At 42.7% G+C, this 19,871-nt stretch overlaps 1 protein-coding gene across 10 annotated transcripts in view; it reads right to left on the reverse strand.

Moving 5' to 3' along the window:
- Positions 1-17,656: 17,656 nt before the first annotated feature.
- TBC1D1 (TBC1 domain family member 1) overlaps positions 17,657-19,871 on the reverse strand; it is a 102,123-nt gene continuing 99,908 nt past the window's right edge. For 6 of the 10 annotated variants that reach the window (XM_039698813.1, XM_039698810.1, XM_039698814.1 and 3 more), the window contains one exon: positions 19,254-19,451. In XM_039698813.1, coding sequence (XP_039554747.1) covers positions 19,254-19,451 — 198 coding nt within the window. Of the gene's footprint in view, positions 19,452-19,871 lie in introns of all 10 variants that reach the window. The other 4 variants (XM_039698815.1, XM_039698816.1, XM_039698809.1 and 1 more) reach the window with 1 other exon arrangement.

The following is a 19,871-nucleotide window of genomic DNA, read 5'->3' on the forward strand; positions in this document are numbered from 1 at the left end:
GTTCTTAACATACATTGTTAAGAACACAAATTCCTCAGTGGCATTTCAAACTAGTTATCCTAATATCCACTCATCTTTAATTGCCAGCGGCTTTGCTCAGGCCTTGTTAAGAGTTCTTCTCTCAAAGAGTAGCAGTGGCACAAGTATTTGTTAATGCAAACCTTTTTTCCCTTAAAACAAGTTTCTGTGAAGTGTACAGTTTTCTTACCTTAGAATTGCTTACAGAGAGTTAAGTTCTTTGTCTCCTTGTCTGCTAACCTCATAGTCCAAATGATTCCCAACCCAAGTCTCAAAGAGAAATATCCTTCAGCTCAATTTTTAGAATCATAGTTTTTGCCTAAAACGCTTTATGGAACTATATTCTATTACAAACTCACACAGTAATGCAGGCACAATATGAAAAGCCCTGAAGTGAAGTAGACCCAACCATTCCTTGACCCCTCTAAAAGGAAGCTTGACACATGAAGACTTAGCTGCTCTGGCAGCTTCCTTGGCTGCTTCCTAACATTTTTCTGAGGAATAGCATCTGCTGGAAAATACTTTCTTCCTCCCACAAAACTACAAGTCTTTGAAATCTTTCCTATCCTGAGTTAGACAAAACCCAAGACTTTTGGAAGCGGTTTGTAGAAACCAAGAGATGCCTCACCAGCCAAGAGCCTGGCCCGAGGTGTTCAGCACTGACTGTCCTTCTTCCTGGGCTAGCAGGACATTTGTTCCACCTGCCCCAAGCTGAGAGGAACCACTTATAAAGAAAATAAACAAATATGTCTGCAAAATGACCAATTTTCTATAACAAGCATAGGAGCTTTCAGAGAAACCACCCAAAACACATTCCTTATCACTCCCCAACAGAGAAAACACTTGGGAAGGAAAACAGTGAGTGCTGTTCCCTTGGCCTGGAGCTGGCAGGGTATGGATCCAGCCTTGGGCTTTTTTCTCATTCCAGAGGAGAGCTCTAATCCCAGTCAAGTGGGATGTTATGACCAAATAGCCTGTTCTGTCCTGGAAACACTCCTCTTTCTCTCCCCTAAAATGAAAATGAAGAAAAAAAGCAAAGGGGAAGGGGAAGGGGAGGGAAGGGGAGGAAGAGGAGAGGAGAGGAGAGGAGAGGAGAGGAGAGGAGAGGAGAGGAGAGGAGAGGAGAGGAGAGGAGAGGAGAGGAGAGGAGAGGAGAGGAGAGGAGAGGAGAGGAGAGGAGAGGAGAGGAGAGGAGAGGAGAGGAGAGGAGAGGAGAGGAGAGGAGAGGAGAGGAGAGGAGAGGAGAGGAGAGGAGAGGAGAGGAGAGGAGAGGAGAGGAGAGGAGAGGAGAGGAGAGGAGAGGAGAGGAGAGGAGAGGAGAGGAGAGGAGAGGAGAGGAGAGGAGAGGAGAGGAGAGGAGAGGAGAGGAGAGGAGAGGAGAGGAGAGGAGAGGAGAGGAGAGGAGAGGAGAGGAGAGGAGAGGAGAGGAGAGGAGAGGAGAGGAGAGGAGAGGAGAGGAGAGGAGAGGAGAGGAGAGGAGAGGAGAGGAGAGGAGAGGAGAGGAGAGGAGAGGAGAGGAGAGGAGAGGAGAGGAGAGGAAAGGAGAGGAGAGGAAGGAAAGGAAAGGAAAGGAAAGGAAAGGAATTTGTTTGATACATACTCATCTTAGTGAAAGATTCTCAAGCCTAACCAGAGCAGGCAATATCTGATCAAAAGCATTTGGCTGCAAAATTCATGACCAACTCTGTTTGAAAACTGCTATTCAGCGGCAGCTTTAACCACCACCACCGCTCTCTCCAGGCTCCTCCGTGTTTGTTTTTCCACATGCCCTGGTAAATTTGCACAAGGGTTCAAGGTCTGCCGCCGTGCGTGCAGCCTTTGCCAGCCTTGTTTCTGTGGCGGTGCAGGGAGCTCCGGGCGCCCTTTGCAGCCCCACGGCAGCGCTACCCCCGGCGCTGCCCGGCCGAGCAGCGGGATGCGGGACGCGGGATGCGGGATGCGGGATGGGGGATGCGGGATGCGGGACGCGGGATGGGGGATGCGGGATGGGGGATGCGGGATGCTGCCAAGGGCCTGCCGATCTCGTGGAGCAGTGCGGAGCTGCTGGGGCTGCCTGACCCTCCGGGACAGTTTGTCGCTTGGCCCCCAGCACGCAGCTCTGGGCGGATATGATTCCTTGGCTCTGCCCCCAGCACACCCTTCCTGCCAACTTCCCCGCATTTGCATTCTGCCGGCGCTCCCGGCGAACAGGCGCTGCTGCCCCCGCGCCAGCCGCACCTGCTGGTGGCTCACAGTGGCCCAATTCACAGCGCAAACCTCCCGAGAGCTCAGCCGCCCCTCCCGCGCCTTCTCCGCTGCCTCGGGGCGTCCCGAGCGGTCTCTCCCAGGATGAGCCCCTGTTCCCTCCGCCCTTCTCCCAGTGGCACGCTGCACAAGCCAGTGTGCCTACAAAAAAACACCCAGGAAAATAATTTTATAGTCTGTGTTAGCTACTGTTCTAAATGTAAAGGGGATAGCAAAGGAAAAGAAAATTCTATTTAATTTTCAGATCCTTGGTAACAAAATCTTTGTTGAGTCTATAACTAAAATATTAGGGAAAGACCATCAATAAAAGAGATTTCTTTGGATGAACAGGCAGCTCTGCAGAAAAAAAAAAAAAAGACAAAATTAGAGTGCTGTAAAATCAAACAATTAGAGTGAGGTGAAATCCACAGTGGGATCAAGTGGTTGGGGGTGACTAAATTAAGACATAGCTGAAGAAACACAATATTTTAGGCTTGATTTTTCAGATACAAGCAAGTGTGCATGGAAAGTAACCCAGACTCACTGTGCACCAGCTGCTCTGAGTGAGCGCAGTAAGGACAGCCCAGGCACTGGTACAAGTTGTACACAGCCCTGGGACACAGTCTATCCTCGAGTCACTTCTGTCTGCACATCTTCACACCACAAAGGCAATGCAATTACATGTGCTCTTGCTTTTCCTCATCTCTTTTTTGGTTTTGTGTCTCCTTTTCCTCAAATTCTCAGTCTGTAACTTAAAAAACCTCTTGCTTTTCCTCATCTCTTTTTTGGTTTTGTGTCTCCTTTTCCTTAAATTCTCAGTCTGTAACTTAAAAAAAGGATTACATTACATAGTACAATGTAATTAGCTTAAATAAGGGAAATCAAATTTACTAGGAGGAAATCCTGGTTTTGCTCGAATGCTTCCTGCTTGTTCTGGATATTTGGCTCAAAAAGATCAGAGGGAGAGTACCTGTTTCATCATCAGTGTGTTTTTCCTTAAAATATCTGGACATGAAATGTATGCATTTACTTTCCTAATCATCATATGTATTTATTCATAGCCTCACTGACTGGCATCTAATGACATCAAAAATTCAACTTATAGCACATGACATACACGGTGTAGCCCCTTCCAGTTCTTCTGCAGGAGGTTTACCCCAATGGTCCACACCAGTTTCAGTGGTGCTGCCCTCTTCATTAGCCCACATTTTTCCTGTACAAGCTTTCTTCCCTCAGTGCAGCTCACAACTCAAAGCACACGGATGCTACAAGTGAGGAATTCAGCTCAGCTTCACCTCCTTTGCCTACTGCAGGGGGCTCACCTTGCTGAGGAGGCTCAAAACAGGTGAAGCATTCCCAGGGATAGGAACTGAGGGAGCAGTTTCTCAGCATCTTTTGTAGAAACATGTTGCAGTGGGGTGCAACTTGCAGCTGGCCAGCTGTGCTGCTTCAGTGGAGACTTGGAATGCACCTCTCTGTCACACCAGTGATGGGAGCGCATGTGAGTCCCCTGTGCTGGTTTATGTGTGGGCAGCAGTGCACAGAGCTCTGCTCCAGCTGCAGAGCTGTCCAGAAGCAGGTGTTTAGCCTGTGGGCAGCCAAGACATGAGCTTATGTTAGGCCATGGTTCCTTTGCCAATTCCATGAATGGCCCAAGAAGGTTTCTTGGTGTCACCCTCTTCCTGAACTCAGCTTGGTTGCTTGTAGAGAGGCAGCACAGAATCTCACCACTCTTGTTCTCAGGCAAAGTGATCTCAGCTCTATCAGTCTGCCTTTTCCAGAGGTGCATCCTGCTTCACCTCACCTTGTGTTTTGTTCTGCACAGACTATGGCAGGATGTATCCCATCCCCACTCTGTGTCAGGCTGTGCTCCAAGGCGCTGTCCCTCCAGGATGAACAGGCAGTGACACACGAGGATAATCTGGGAGACCAGCCTGTTCCAATCTGTAACACTCACCTCCCCGTGGCTCTCACATGTTGATGATTTTCTCAAGGCCCCCTCTGGTCTTAAGAGATACTCTCTGGATCTGCCACTCCTGCTCACACTAAATACAAAGCTAGGGAATTTTGGAGAGTGCTGCTCAACAAAATTGGGCTCCTGCCATGCCTTGCTCAAACCCTGCCCTGCTCACACATCCCTGGCCAGTCCCAGTGGCCCCACACCAGGCAAGGGGTGTTTGCTGTCCAGGGGTGCCCCTGCCCAGCCTCTCATTGCTCACTGCTGCTGCATATATTTCCCTTGTTGCATGGGAAAAACCATCAGTCTTGGTGTTCTTGGGTGTTTTTTATAGAAATACATTAATTGGACAAAGGAATTTAATCACCTTTTGTTAAAAAAAGGGATGACTGCAGTGCAGACCTAGCAGCAATATAGATCTGTGGTGATTTAATGTTAGGGCCCACTCCTGGACGAACAGCTAAATATTCCAGCTTTCCAAAGGTTAAGATACATGTCTAATAGTGATCTATTTAGAGAAAATAGTTCAGACATCTAATACATAGCCAAAAGTGAAAGGTACTTGTTAAAGTCTTGGGTGGCAAGCAGACTGCTGCCTACCCCTATGTCCTGGCACTACTCACAGCCCCCCCAGCCCTGCAATAACTTTCAACATTTTCTGCCTCTACAGCTGAGCTTCTTTGTCCTGGCTCAGTGCCACCATGCTCTGCACTTTGGTTTCTGCCCAGAAAAGGCAGGGCTATTTCAGGGTTAGAGTGTCTGAGTGCGGCTCAGGACTTTCCAGCACCCATCTCCATTCTGCCTCTGCTTCTGCAGAGCATGGTGAGCCCAAACAGAAACAGTTGAACTCATTATGTTCCCACCACTGTGCTTATAAAGAGAGAAAAATGGGACATCCTCTTCAAGGCACTTGAAAAATCTGCAGATGAAAAGTTGTATAGAAGAGCAGAGAAATGGAATAATGCTCTCTAACTAGCTCTTTGGTAACAGAGAGATGTAAAATTGCTGGATTCTAAATTGAAGTGAGAAATTGAAAACATTAATTTTTTTCTAGGTAAGATTTTTAGAAAAACTGTCAAATTACAACAGGAAGTATTAGATTTCATAATATTGAAAGATTACGAGCATAATGACATGCAATATGGCACAAACCTCTTACTCATGTCAATTTAAACAAAAAATCTGCACTTTCAGATCTTTTTCTCTTCATGTATCTAGAAACTGAGCAGTGACCTGGCAGCTGTGCCATGTGTCAGTGATGTGAAACAGGTTCTGCCCCTCACACCTGACCTGGAAGAAAATTGTGAGGTCGAGTATTGCCTTAACTTTAGGAGTCTGGCATCCAAGATATTCTGATGCCCAGAATTACATGGAACAGCAGGTGCAAATTAGGAAAAAAAGCAAAGGAAAAAAAAAAAAAGAAAGAAGATTTTCCAGCTCTCTTGTGTATTTTCTCTGGAAAAAGCACATTTAGGTTGCTCTGCCAACACTTGCACTGTGTAAGGTTGACTGGGCCTTGTGGGCTGCTGTCACCAAGTATGGACAGAAATTTGTATTGTATATAGAAGATGAGCTGCCCAGAGATTTTCTTAAGGGCTTGTTCTGCAAAGCATGTCAGGAGTGCTGCTCTCTTTATGCATCCAGATGATCACAACGTGAAGAAACGAACAATATAATGTGAATCTTAAATTATGTTGTTATGTTTCAGAGCAGCTGTTTGTGACAGAATATTGTGATAAAATCGGCACATATGCTGTGGTGTGGTGCAGACTGGGTAAGCACAATATGCTCATCCTTCTTCTTGGTCTTTGGCCTTCAGAGGCAGTTTTGGCAGAGACAGAATCATTTAGCATCTTTAGAAATAACACTACCTTTGCCTTCCTAAACTAAGGTCTTTCTGACTTGTGTGATTGCTACTCAGGTGGGGACTGAAATAGCCACAAGAAGGTGTCTTTGGTGGTTAAGCCAGCAAAAGCAACCAGGGTAACCAGTGTGGAATGCATGGGATGCCTAACCTTCCTTCAGTTCCGATGCTGCAGCTTCCTGCCTGGACAAACAAATGCAATGTGAGCCCAGAAGGATATCAGATGTGCTAGCTCTGATTGAAACTACTACCTCTCATTGTAAATGTTGCCTCCCTAGATAAGGCACAGGCACAGCAGCTGGCAATGGGACAGTGCCCTTAGAAGTGCCTGCAAAGTCTTCCCTGAGTGTGAGATTCATCTCATGCCTCTTGAGAGAGGGATAAACCTGTTTCTCTGATTTAAAGCAAAACTAACAGTTATCCCTTATTCCATCTAGCAAAGAATAACAAATACGATCCCAAACTTGAAGCAGAGGCTTTACATTTCTCTCATCCAAACCAAATGGTGCCTTTCCATAACTGTATCAAGAGCCATAACAATGTCTGTAGCCCAGGCTGGATTAATTTATTAATAACAATTAATGGAATCACCTTGCAGAACTATCAAATTCCAGAATTGCTTTTGAAATTGAACTTCTCTTGAATTTTCATAGGTGGTACCTTTCTTAATCTCTTGTTCCAAGTGAAAGGTGAAAAGTCTTTTTTTAAACTTCATTTTATTACTAAAAATAAAACTAGCACAGATGAACTTTGAAGTATATGCAATTGAGTCTCATGTGATCAGAGGATCCAGTGTTGACAGGGACTCTCTTACTTGATGTAAGTTAAATTATGATATTCTCAGCCAATGCTAGTGGAGAGCTGCTTATTGTTTGCAAACAGCATAAATCTGCTCTTGATTTGTAACACTGGTGGGTCACCTTGAGGAAACAAACCGAACTAATTTTAGGTTCGTATTTTTAATACATCAGTTTAGACCTGTCAGCACATTACAGTAAAATTTAATGTTAAGGATTTTGCTGGATTTTATGACAAATTCTAATACAGAAGCTGGTAACCTTGGGTTTCTAAGGTGGAAACCGTGTTTAGCTTTAATGCTATGTGCTATTTAAAGACTTTTAAAAACATTTTCCAGAGCTGCACTGGCCTAAGATATTGCCTGGGAGTGAGACCGCAGCTGTTTGCTTGCAGCAAACCTGGAACTGTGCTTCTTCTTGTGGGGCAAGCTGGCCCCTTTTTGTTTCACAGCGGCTGTGTTTTGCTGAACGCAAATAAATAAATCATGTTTGTGTGACAGGGGCCGCCCTTTGGTCCCCAGTGCAGCCCGCATTCCCTGGGAGCAGTCAGGAACCGAGCCCGCTCCGCTGTTCCCAGCGCTGCTGGAAGCTGCCCGGGGCTGCCCTGGCACAGCCCGGCACCGCTGTGGAGTGGGGAGAGCCGGGCTGCAGGGCCTGCCCAGCCTGCGCTGCAGCACACCGCTGCATGTGTGCCTGCACTGCAGCACAGCGCTGCATGTGCCACCTGCACTGCAGCACACCACTGCATGGGCCACTCAAATGCAGCCGCAGGGAGCAGGGGAAGGGCAGCACAGCTGCTGTTTTGCCCTGCATCCCGATGGAGCCAGAGAGGTTTTCTAGCACCATTGCAGAAGTGGTTTTTTGCTCCTCTGTCTCCATTGCCATAAAAGGAGGAGAAGAGCACTTTCCTACTCCCCAGACAAACTGTGGCTAAAAACAAATGAAGGATTTTGAGTCACTCAGTAACAACGATGGATATCGGATAGCATAAAGCAGAGATCACTCCGCTTGTCCTCTGCATTCTCTGTCAATTGATTCATTGCTTTCAGACCTTTTCAAACTTGTTTCATGAACTAAGAATTCCATGATCCTAGTAATTACAGTACATACAAAGTTTTCATCAAAAATTTTTCAAACCAAAAATTATTTGTAATAACTAGAAACTTTTCTATTTTCCAAGTCATCCGAAGATAATTTCTTGGACATATCTCATGGCTTCCGCTTTCTTTTGGAGTTGCTGGCAAGGAAGCTGCTTTAAACACAAACTGTTTGAAACAACATTACCATCTAGTGGAGAATATGATCCAGCACTGATGTGAGTTTCTTAATGCAGAAATAGACACTGTGTGACTTGCACAAAGACTGTTCAGCACTTCTTAATGTTGAATTAGGAAGTCAACTAAATACTCATTTTGAAAATCAGTGCTTGAATTTAGCTGACTGGTTTAACAGAGGAGTAAAAGAGTCTTTCAGTTACACTGTAGATCAGTAATATTAGAAATGCAGGAAATCAGTATAAGAATCTCTAGATTAGTTTTAATTCCCTAAGATTTTCAGAAGAAAACTTTAATACTCATTCTGAAAAAGCTGGTCACAGGGCTTTCACTTCCTGCACCTCCACCCTGCCCTTCCTACACTTTCTCTCTGATGCTCAGTTTGTTTATTGGGTTTCTCTACTGTCCCACCAGTTGCTTCCCCTGCACAGGCTTTGGTGAAACAGCCAACCTTCAGTGGGGCCTCCCCAGTGAAGCACGGCCCTAGGAGTGTGCAGGACATGTGACAACTCTCCTAAATCTGTCTGGTCTCATCTGTGTTGTCCCTGACCCACCATGCTTTTTCCCTCATTGCCACATTTACTTCAGCATTGTGCCTGAAACCAGTTTGCAGTTCTAGACTTGGCTAGTTTGTCAATCCTCTTCAGCCTAAACCCTTCTGATTTAGGCAAAAGTTAACTGATAGGGAAACACACCTTCCTCTGGGGACACTAACTTTATACAGTGCTCAAACGCCAAAGTAGAAAGCTTGACAGAAAAATCAAGGCCAATGTCTGCTTTTAAATCCACTCGTGATGAGGGCCACACTTTCACTTGCAGAAGGTTCCCCTGGGCAACATGCACAAGTGTGAAAAGTTGTACTGGGAACTTGGTTCATGTCCTCCCCTTTCCCTGCTGCTCTGCACAGCCCCTGGTATCCCTGAGGAAAGCTGCACTCGTGGGAGTTGCTGTCTGGAGGAGACGGAAGCGCTCTGTGCAGCACAGCCGCAGGGTTGCACAACACTGAATAACAGCGTTGCAGCACCTCCTGGGCTTGGGGTCACAGTAGCTGCTTTGCTTTGGAGATTACAGGCTTAGGTCTTAAACTCCTGGGGTAATAAACACATTAAAAAATAACCCCAGCAGCAACAACAGAGCCCCTCCCCCAGAGGCAGTTTGTTATCTGAGGGTGTCATCCTGTTCCTGTTGGAATCGAAGATCAAATTCCTCCCTGGGGATAAATTTGGGTACTTGAATATCAGGCATTAAAAGGAAAGTAAAATGAGACTATAAAATACCAGCCAAAAGTTTTGTGAGTTTTCTTTTTAGAATCAAATTTCTTCCCTTCTGATAAGATGCAGCAGGGAAATACCCCACAATTGTTGGTGTTTCTTCACTTACACATACAGAACATGGTAGATCTGAGAGACAGAAAGTCCTTAAAACTTGTAATTAAGAAGATCATTACAATATGCCCAGGGTAAGACTATATTGAAATCAGCCTGATTTTTGTGATGGGCCTGGGTATGAGACCTATTTAATTTTTAAACCTTCTCCACTAACAGCAATGGCTACATACCCAGGCTAAATGCCTGAAGCTTTAGAATCTGTTTGCAAAAGATTGTTGGAGAGAGCTGGAAAAAGCTCTTTCAGTACAGTCAGAAAATAGGAAAAATGGTCAAATGAATTAAGGCAAGGGAATGAGCTTGGCATTTTTTTTTGTGGAATATTCAGAACATCTTTTCACAATTCCATTTAACCTCCAGTGAGACTCATAATTGTTTTTTATATTCCAAATTAGGCCACTTTGGTATCCAGTGAGAACATTAGATTGGATGTGTGGGGGCTTGGTAAACTAACACAGCTGACAACTTGTGAGTGCTTGCTTTCAAATGTTGCCTGCTTTTAAATGTTGCTCCTACCTTTAAAAAATGCAACCACGACCTGGTCTCAGACCAGTGCCTTGCCCATCAATGTAACAGCTAGGACTGGAAACAGGACTGGGATACTGGGGGGTCATGATGTACATAATTCCAGACTGGCAACTTCAGTAAATCTTGCAAACCTCCACAGGAGAAAAAGAAAGATGATTTTTTGCACAGATGATGTTTCAGAAGAAGAATCTTAGGAAGGCTTCTGACTGGTCTTGATTCTTATAATGGTATTATGTCTTGTGGAAACAAAATGCCTTAATACAATGGAAATTACATAATTAGGAATGAATAATCTATGTTATAACTACAGAACAAATCTTGGGGTGATCAAAAATGACTGAAAATACCTTAGGAGCAATGGCCATTGCCAGCACATTTAACATGAGCTCCCAGTGGGTGCTGAAGCAAGAATGTTACCTACAAACACGGAAATGTGGACTAACCAGGGGCATGCAGAAGACCATCAATGGACCATCCCATGCAGTATCTGTTCCTGTCTTCCAATAATTAGTAAAAATGAAAGGTGGTACAGAAGCCCACAATCTAAAGGGTCAGGGGCTGGTAAAATGCTTCATACTGCCTGCATGCTCATTGTACTTCAGGGAAGAGAAGTCTTGAAGTTGAACTGAAAACACTCAAAGCAAGTCAACATGGAATGGTCTAGGCAGACATGAGCGAGCTCTTTCCATACTCCAGACTCGCTGGTCACAGGCTAACTCCAAACTGGGAATCTTGTAACTGCCTGAGTTTGAGACTGCACTGAGCTCAAACTAACAAACTTGGCCAGGAAGCAAAGCAATAAGGTGTGGGTTCTTGGTAAAATTAACAATCTCTTTTGGAAGGCTTAGTATATTTCTGATCACAGACAGCTTTTTGTAAATCTGCTTCTTGGGAATTGTGGAGATACACCTTGAAAAATAGCCAAGAATCAGGAATGGAAGAGAAGGAGCTGAATTTGGAACCATTCATCAGGAATGGTGGGTACATGTCTAACTTACATCCTTCTTTCCTGACTGAAAGAGCCAGATCCTGGTATGCATAAAAGCTTCCAGACTGCTCATGCCCTTAGTTTCCTTAGGGAAGAGGGCTGGCAGTGCCAAAATCTTCTGGCCAGAAACCATGCTTGGTAATGAAGGAAATCTGGGAGAAAATATCAAATCTTTCAAGAACCATTCCAATGGTTGATCTGCCTCAACAACAACAACAACAACATCTTTTGGCTCTGCAGGGTCTTCAATGTTTAGTTCTTGTTTGAACACAAGAAGGGTCAACCCTTCTAGACCAAACTCTCATGGAAAGTGGAAGAGCCGTCCTCTCTTGACACTTGCTGGATCATATGCTGCTGGTTTTCCAGAAGAGATGTTTCACCAAAATGCACAGGACTGGTGTTAGTACAGAGCCAGTGACTCTCGTGGACCTCACAGTCACAGAGGAAACTACCTTAGTCCCCAGTGATGTTTTTCCTCTTGACTGTTTGGCTCATCAGGACAGGGTGCTCAAGTGACAGACAACAGAGCTTGCAGATGTTCTGCTTATGTCTGTTTTGTGTGCATGTCCCACTTTTATGTTGCAAGATAGAATAGCTGGTGGGAGGGGAATACAGAAGAAGCAAAGTATAGTATAATCTTCTCTCTGAATTTTTAGTCAGTGCAGTAACTAAAAATTCCTGAAATTCGTAGCCCACAGCAGTGAGCTGTTGCATGCTTTTTACTGGGATCTATCTGGAGGTCATACAAAGGGTTTGGGTAAATCCCTGCTGTCAGCTCTTTGCTTCTGAAACTCTCATTTCCTCCTTCTCTCACATACACTTATGTTCCTTTAATCATAGAACTTCCTACTTCTTTTTTAAGCAAAAGCTGACAATGGAAGTTTTTATCTTTTGTTGAAGCATGAGGTTTTTTAAAAGGGGAAACAAGAATTTACTGTACTTGCAACACAAACAGATCCACTCAATGCCCAAATATATATTCCTTACTTTGTCCACAATTTTAAGCACCTGTTGCCTTAATTTGTACCTATTTAGTCATGTCTTTTAAATATTAGCCCCAGTTAAAATAGTATTGCTTTCTGGAACTGAGATGCTGGAACAAATAAAGAGAGAATCTGAAATGCTAGCTTTTTTTTTATATTCTTTTAAACAAATGCCAGTAATTTTGGATGCCTAAAGATGTTCTGAGAATAGAAGATGCTGTTTATGCCTGCTGGATTTAGGCTAAAACTGACTTATTTTTCCTAGCCTGTGTGGAACTTGGCAGCTACCAGAGTATGGGTAGTAGCTTGCTGTGGCACCTTTCATGCCAGCCAGTGTATCTAAGGCAGCATGCAGTAACACTGAAGTCAGCAGTTATATATGACTCCATCACTCTATCCCATTAAATCCCGCAGGAGCCAATTGGGCCACCTGGAGTTTCTGCAGCTACAACTTCTGTTCAGGCATGGTAAAACACCTACATATGTTCTGTCTCACCATCCTTTTTCTTGTTTTCCTGCAAAGTCAGTGCATTAAAGCGATCTTTCTATTCCTTTGACATCATTTAGGAGTTTAATGCCAAACAATGAAGTTAAGGTCAGAAACATGACAGTCAAACAATAAACCCCAAATTTGTGAGCAAATAACCTTTTCATTAAATGTCAGGTAAGGTGGCAGGTATCACCAAAAAATGCTTCCAGCAGGGGCTGCAAAATAATGTATCAGCATCATGGACTGGCTTCATGTAAGCTCCAGCAAAGTTACATGTTCTAAGTGTCTGTGGCTGAACTTACTACTTAAATTATTTGATTTCTAGGCACTATGGAAGCTTGTTCTCAGCATGATGAAGATGTCAGTGCATCCCAGATATATGCCAGAAGCTCTTGGAAGATATGGAAGATATTTTTGTATTAACAAGTCTTCTTCTATTTTCCATTCTAGCAGGTCATTCTGACCAGATCACTGTGTTATGTAATCGGGTCTTGATTTTCTCCACTGCTTGAAAAGGATAGAACAATTTCTTTATCAGAAAAACCCTGCTGACACTGAAGCCTTCCTTCATGAACTCCATCAGGGACTGAAAAAAACCTGAAGGTTTTCTGAGGCTTATCCCAATTATTTCACCATGCTCAGATTAGTACTGCCTCTCAGTTCAATGGGTATTTGCACTCACACCTCTCTATGGTATCTCAGACATCCTACTGCAGGTCTTGAAAATGTCATGGCTTTATCCTCTCTGGCCCTACATGCCTTCTTAACAGTGCATCTCTTTGCATTTTTAATAAGCATTGGTTTTTCCTTCTCTCAAAAATGAGCATAAGGTCTGTTAACAACTTGCTGGACACGTTTCCTGTAAAGAATGTGCTTAGAATGACTCTGTATTTACGTACTAATACATTGCTATTTTACCATTTGCAAGGTTCACTGCTCCTGTGTATCTGCCTCTTACCTCAGTCTCTAACCACTGAAACCACCATTTAAGATTCCTTATCAAAAAAATATCAGAGACAATTGGTGTATCAGGCCATTAAATACCAAACAACAACCACATTTCGGGTTTTGTTTGTTTTGCAATCAGACTTTTTGTGATATGCCCTAAGAGAAAACTATGAATAATGAACTGGGAAGACGTACATGTACCACTAATCCCACCAAGAATCCATGACTTCATGAGCTCAAAGTCCCAGCCAGCAGCTGACTCTCAAAGCTGCTCAGCTTATTTTAACTAGTACATGGAAGAAATGCTCTTGAAGACAACATTGCCTTGGCAATTTCAAATCTGCAGCATCACAAGAAATGTCACTATCTACAGAGCCAACAACATCCTATGCATCAAATGCTGGCAACACAGAAAAAAGAGACTGTATATAAGAGTGTTATTAGTATTCACTCACCCTGTAAAACTTATGAAAAAGAAATTTGATAAAACTGAACTTGAAATTTCTTAATGCTGGTGAAACAGTCAACCCCTGTGCCTCCTTCTCCCTGCCCCGCTTCCAAAAGAAATAGGGCAATAGGATGAACCAAATTGTAGCAAGACTTTTTTTCCTGAGGACCATCTTGATTAGAATGACTTGCATGTAACTACTGAGAAATGGAAACTCACTGTCTCACTAGTAACACAGGACCAGACAGATACAATTGATAATTATCATATTCTGCTTTTACATAGGAAATGAAAAATGCATTTCTATCTCCTTTGCAGACAAGCAGTCTAGTGTGAAATGTTAACAAAAGAAAAGGTATTACAGAAGAGTGCTGGAGAATGACAGAAACAAATAGGTATTTTGTTGAGCCTAGGATCAATGGCTGTTGTCAGAACATTTTTATCAGTTGTTCCTAATCAAAAAAGAAATGTAATGAAATTTTTCTAAAATCTCTTTGGTTCTGAAATGATGCATGAGAAAAGTCTGGGATGGGGAGCTAGTACAAGCTTCTCCAGAAGCCCTGTTTTCATGATCTCTTTTCTCTCTGCAAGAGTTTGATCATCTTTCAGCATCCTCTATAGCCCCAATGCTTTTCTAGCACCATGAACATATATGATACAATTAGACAGAAGGAAAAATGCATTTATACAAAAGAATAACTAGAGTCTTGTACATAATGAAGTCCTTCTTGGTTTGCTTTGGGTTATGCTGAAAAGGCCTGCTTTGAGGCACAGAAAGTTCTTGCAGCCTCAGGTTTGTCTAGATGAAAGGAACATTTTCTGACAGCTACATGAGCAAACGAGTACCTAGTGATCCACCCTAACTTGGATTATGTAAAACTTAGTGGGTGTAAGCTACACATATGCCTTCTGAAAGAGATGCCTGGATTGCACTGTCGATGGTTGGCCTGGCTGCCAGCGCTCTCCTCCCGCCCACACACCTGCTCTGGTAAAGCTCTGTTGTAGAAAATTACTTCATGTCACAGGGTGTGACACCATACAAATGCTGTGCAATGATCTAAAGTGCCTCAAGCAACCATGGCATTCATCCAGCTGTAATCAAAATGTATTCATTTCACACATTTATTCTGGTGTCATCAACACCAAAATTGTGTTTGCAAATATGGTGCAGTGTTTGATGTGGAAAAGAATGTGAACATAGAATTTTGAAATGGATGGGAGACTAGTAAAGGGCCGTGTTACACAGAGCAACCATTGTGCTGGAGGTGCCTAAGCAGGCTCTAGGAGAACAGGCTGGCTTGTTCAGGGCAGAGCAGTGGCATGCACAGACACCTAAACAAGCCCTGACCAGCCCAGCCCCAGAAACAGCAGCAGTGCAGATCTGAAACCTGAGCTGTGTGCTGGGGAGCCGGGCTGCTCTGAGGGGACAGTGAGCCAGGGGCTGAGGGTGACAGGCAGGCAAAGGGAACAACTTACTGACAAGGAGCATGTCCCACAATACTCAATAAAACAGTAGCAAGGCAGGTTAACAGTTCAGATGACCAGTCAAGGCTGAGCTCAGGCAGGAAAGCCAAGCGCATAGGTCAGGATCAACAAGGATACATATCCAGATGTAGATGTGGCTGCAACATAGCTCAGGCAAGGATCATGCACGGGAAATGCAGTTTAAATGCATCTCCTAAAAGATGGTGGCAGTGTGGGAAGCAACTGGCTTCTTCCAGCTTTCTGTTGAATGGTTGCAAGGCCAGCAGCATTGAGGCCCAATGCTGAAATGCCTCTAAGACAGATGTCTGCATTATCTAATTAAGCAGCCTAATCACCAGGAGAGAGCAGAATGCAGGGAGGGCACTGATAGTATCCCACCTGACTTGGCTACAAAGTAGTATGCTCTGCCATTTTGACATACCAGGCTGTTTTATTACTGTTTATTAATTGCAGCACCTATTGTAGTGGGCTTGAAGTAAAAAAATTGGATTCAGTTCCTTGCTCCACTGAATGTGAAATAAGATCCCAAAGGAGAAAAAGCACCAGCTATGTTGTCTTTGCCATGCAGAGACTACTGTCCTTCATTCAGAGTCCTACTAGCTGCAGTTTTGTGACTTAGTCCTAAATGCAATTCCTGCCAGATTATTATGTTTGAAAAAAAATTTTCAAACATAATAATCTGATAGGAATTTCATTTTCAAAGAATATTTATTGACTGCTATACTACAGTCCTTGCTGCTCAGGACTGCTGGCAGTGCCTCTATTTGAGCATGTGTCAAGCAAGAGCTGGTGTGTGCTGGGTACTTGCAGAGGAGGCACCTGGCAAGGACACAACATGTTTTAATGGGCCTGAGAGAGTTCCTTTTGGGAGGGAGGAATAGCTTCCAGTAAAGGACAAGGTTCCAGTGGCGGCATTTCCCATTTTACATTGTTTTGGCAGAGCATTGCCTGACATACCAAGTATACGTTACAGACCTTCTGGAACAATCTTTCAGAAAACCAGTTTGACACAACTTAGAAGATCTGGATTGCACTGGATGCCAGCAACCAGTGAGAAATTGAAATATTTGTTGAAAGTCATTGCCCTTTTTTGTGACTCAGTTCTCACTCTAAACAAGAGAACTTGTGCCTTTATGAAAGTGCTTTGATCTTCCCACAATAGGCACTGTATCATTTCTCCAATTCTGTATTAAATAATGATCTCTGGAAATAGACACCAGAGCAAGAAGAAGTACATCAAACAGTCAGAAGCATGGGGAGTCCCAGGTACCTACCACAATTACTTGCTGGAAGAAGACCAAACCAGAACTGGTGACCATGACACACTGCAGCCTGTCCTTGTCCATGCAGCGCTGTTCACTGCAAAGGTTTCAGAGATCCTGCCTTTTTCTTGTTGCAAATGTCAACATCAGTTCTTTCCACGTTTCAGGCTAATCTCTCTCAGAACCACTGCATCCATGTAATTCACTAGCACACTTACACTGCACCTCTTGCTGCCTTTGACATGCACCTTTGGAAGCCTAAGTTGCACATACCAATGAACCCCTTCCTTCCTTCTTCACTGTTTTCTTTTCTTCAAAGATTAGGCATCACTGCTAGGGATTTTTATCTGTAGAAATGATATGCAGAAAATGTTGATTATTTCAACTTGGATTTTCTGGGAGTGGCTCATTTGCTGTTTTTGCTGAGGGATTTGATGTATGGATTTGCAGGTGGCTTTTAAAAAATATTGTCTGAATCAGAAATTACTGTTCATATAGAAGACAGTATATGATGACAACTTCTGGTACTCAGAAAATAGAAGACCTAATTTTACACATTTTTAAGGATGCTTAGCTACAGCATAGCTGGAGTATCAAGTATCTGGGACTAGCTCTGGGCTCTATTACTTCTTTCTCACACTTTTGGAAGGAAAAGCCCCGAGCTTTTACAAAGTTGGAAACTTGGTAAGTGGTATTACTTCCCTTCAACTTCTAGTCCAAAGCCTTTTACTGAGAATTTGTGTAAATGCATTACGAAGTGCACTTAGATGAGAACTAGAGTCACTGTTCCCAGAAAGCATGACTGGTAAATAGGTAACAAGTAACTTTAGGCTTTTCTAACTATATAGAAGCAACTGTTTCATTGTACCAGGGAGCTGAATGGAAATTATCAACAATTGTAGACAGCACTGTACTTCCAGGGCAAGTCTCATCTCACATGCTTCTGAACTGGCACCCCACCAACTGTGGTTTTGTTTTTGAATACCAAAAAATGTAACAACATAGATGTAGGCATAGATTATTTTTATTGCTTTTGTTAAAAAGTCAGTGTATGAACTCTGGCACTATGCTGTAAAAATGCAACATTACTGAGTGATCTAACAGTATGAGGTCCATTATGACAAGATTTTAAACATGAAGCGTAAGCTTCACTGTGGATTTCCAAATTAAAAAAAAACAAGCTGAAGAGGTAAATGGATTATTAATAACTGATGTATGTGGAATTTCAATACTAAGTGAATATAAGGTGGACTTGCAAAAACCAAACATAAAAATCACATCCTGGGTGAATCTCCACTATAGCAAAACACCAGTGTCTATAAACTCAGTGCTTAGCAACTGAAAAAACCAATGGCAATATTCCTAATTCTGAAGTAAACCCCAACAAAAGCATATCCATGGGTATTATTGCACAATGTTGCTTTAACTGGCTTCAAACTACTTTTGCATTAAGAAAAGTGAGACTTACTTTTTTAGATATTTAATCTTATTTGAAAGATGCATTGCAAAATAATGGTGTTCTAATTAGAACTTCTATACCCTTTATGAAACAGTTTAACCATATCTGGCACACCATGAAGCTCTTGAAATGATTCCACTTCTTCAGAAAAAGTCTTTAGATTTCTCAGAGGATGGGTGAGCACAGAGTAGTAAATAAAGGGGAAAAAATGACAGTGGACATTACTTTCCCAGCAATAAAAGATGTCTTACATCACACAGCAGGTCAGAAATAAATAAGATGAAATTTGAGGAGTCTGAATAGAAATCCTTGAATGACGCTGCAAGAGTCACAGGCTTCACCAAATTAATGTCAGTATATTTTGTTAAGAATAATGGAGTTACTATATACAGTATGTTTATCAGATAATACTAACTAACAATACACTAAATTAATTGTAGTTAAAGAAGAAATATACTAAACCAACATACTTAAAAAAAAGGAAGGCAACCCCCAGTTATGCATAGTTACATATGATAATGTCCAGCTGCCTGGAGTTCAATAGATTGACACCTTCAAGCATCAGGAAGCAGTTTTCTGAGGTGTAAACAACATAATTAACAGAACCCAGCCAAGCTGTAGGGGAATTACACCAACAAAAATTTCAAGTCCAATCACAAATCACCTGTAAATGTTACCACTGCACAGCTGCAATGGGGCAGTCATGCATTCAAAGGTTTTACACTGACATATTTCTTCAAAAGACCTTCTAAAGGATGTGCTATTTAACTTGGTGGTGATCCAGACACAAACAAAACTGTGACAAACCCAAAGCACTTAGGTTTAGAAGCACTTATTGAAGAATCCATACCATATTTACAGTGTATTGTGCATGACTGCACACACTAGTAAGTTTCCCCTGTTTGCTATTTCTTATGTGGCATCTTACCCTTCACAGTATTTCTACATACTAAGAAGAGAAGAGTCTTTCCCCAGGAAACCAGCTTCTCTGATATGGAAACCACCATGCCCATATCTTGCTTTGCCACAGTAAGGTGTGTACAACAAACACGACAACGTCAAATCCCCATGGATCATGGCAAAATGACTCAGTTCTTCCCTTTGTTTCTTGCTCAGCTTCTCTGCTCCCTTACAACTGTGCAGGTCAGTCAGCATCCAGTTCTTGTCTAGTAAGAAGAGGCTTCCCATCTGTATCACTCATCTTTTTTTGCATCTCTTCCACAGCTTTCAGCAGAGCTGCTCGCTCCTGCTCAAGAGCGAGAATGGACTGCTTCAGTTTGCCTTCATTGGTCAATAAAAGCTCTACTGTAGCTTCAAGGTTTTGGATTTTTCCATTAGCCACCTATCACAGTAAAAAGATAGGAGGGGAGAAAGCATGGGAAGGGCAAAAAAAGGTAAATTCATTAATGACTGAAACCATATTTAAACTATTTTTGAGATATATGAATATATATAAAATACTAAAGAAATTATGAAAAATTAAACTCAGAATATAATGCAAAGTAATGAACTTAGAAAGTTACCAAATCTGCAAATTTTATACCAAGGAACTGCAGGTTAAGATAAGCTTCTGTATGGGTCAGTTGGGAGATATTTTTGGCCAGCCACAGTTGTTGCTTTGCAAAACAAAGATAACTCAACATATTAGCTGCATCCTCATTTCATCTCAACATTGAGTCCAATGAATACCAGGTTTGAAGGCAAAGGAGAAGAGGATTTAGAGCAATATGCAAATGGAAAACACATTGTGAAAAAATTTAAA

Source organism: Passer montanus, unplaced genomic scaffold, assembly GCF_014805655.1.
Source record: "Passer montanus isolate IOZ18808 unplaced genomic scaffold, ASM1480565v1 scaffold13, whole genome shotgun sequence".
Classification (NCBI taxonomy): Eukaryota; Metazoa; Chordata; class Aves; order Passeriformes; family Passeridae; genus Passer; species Passer montanus.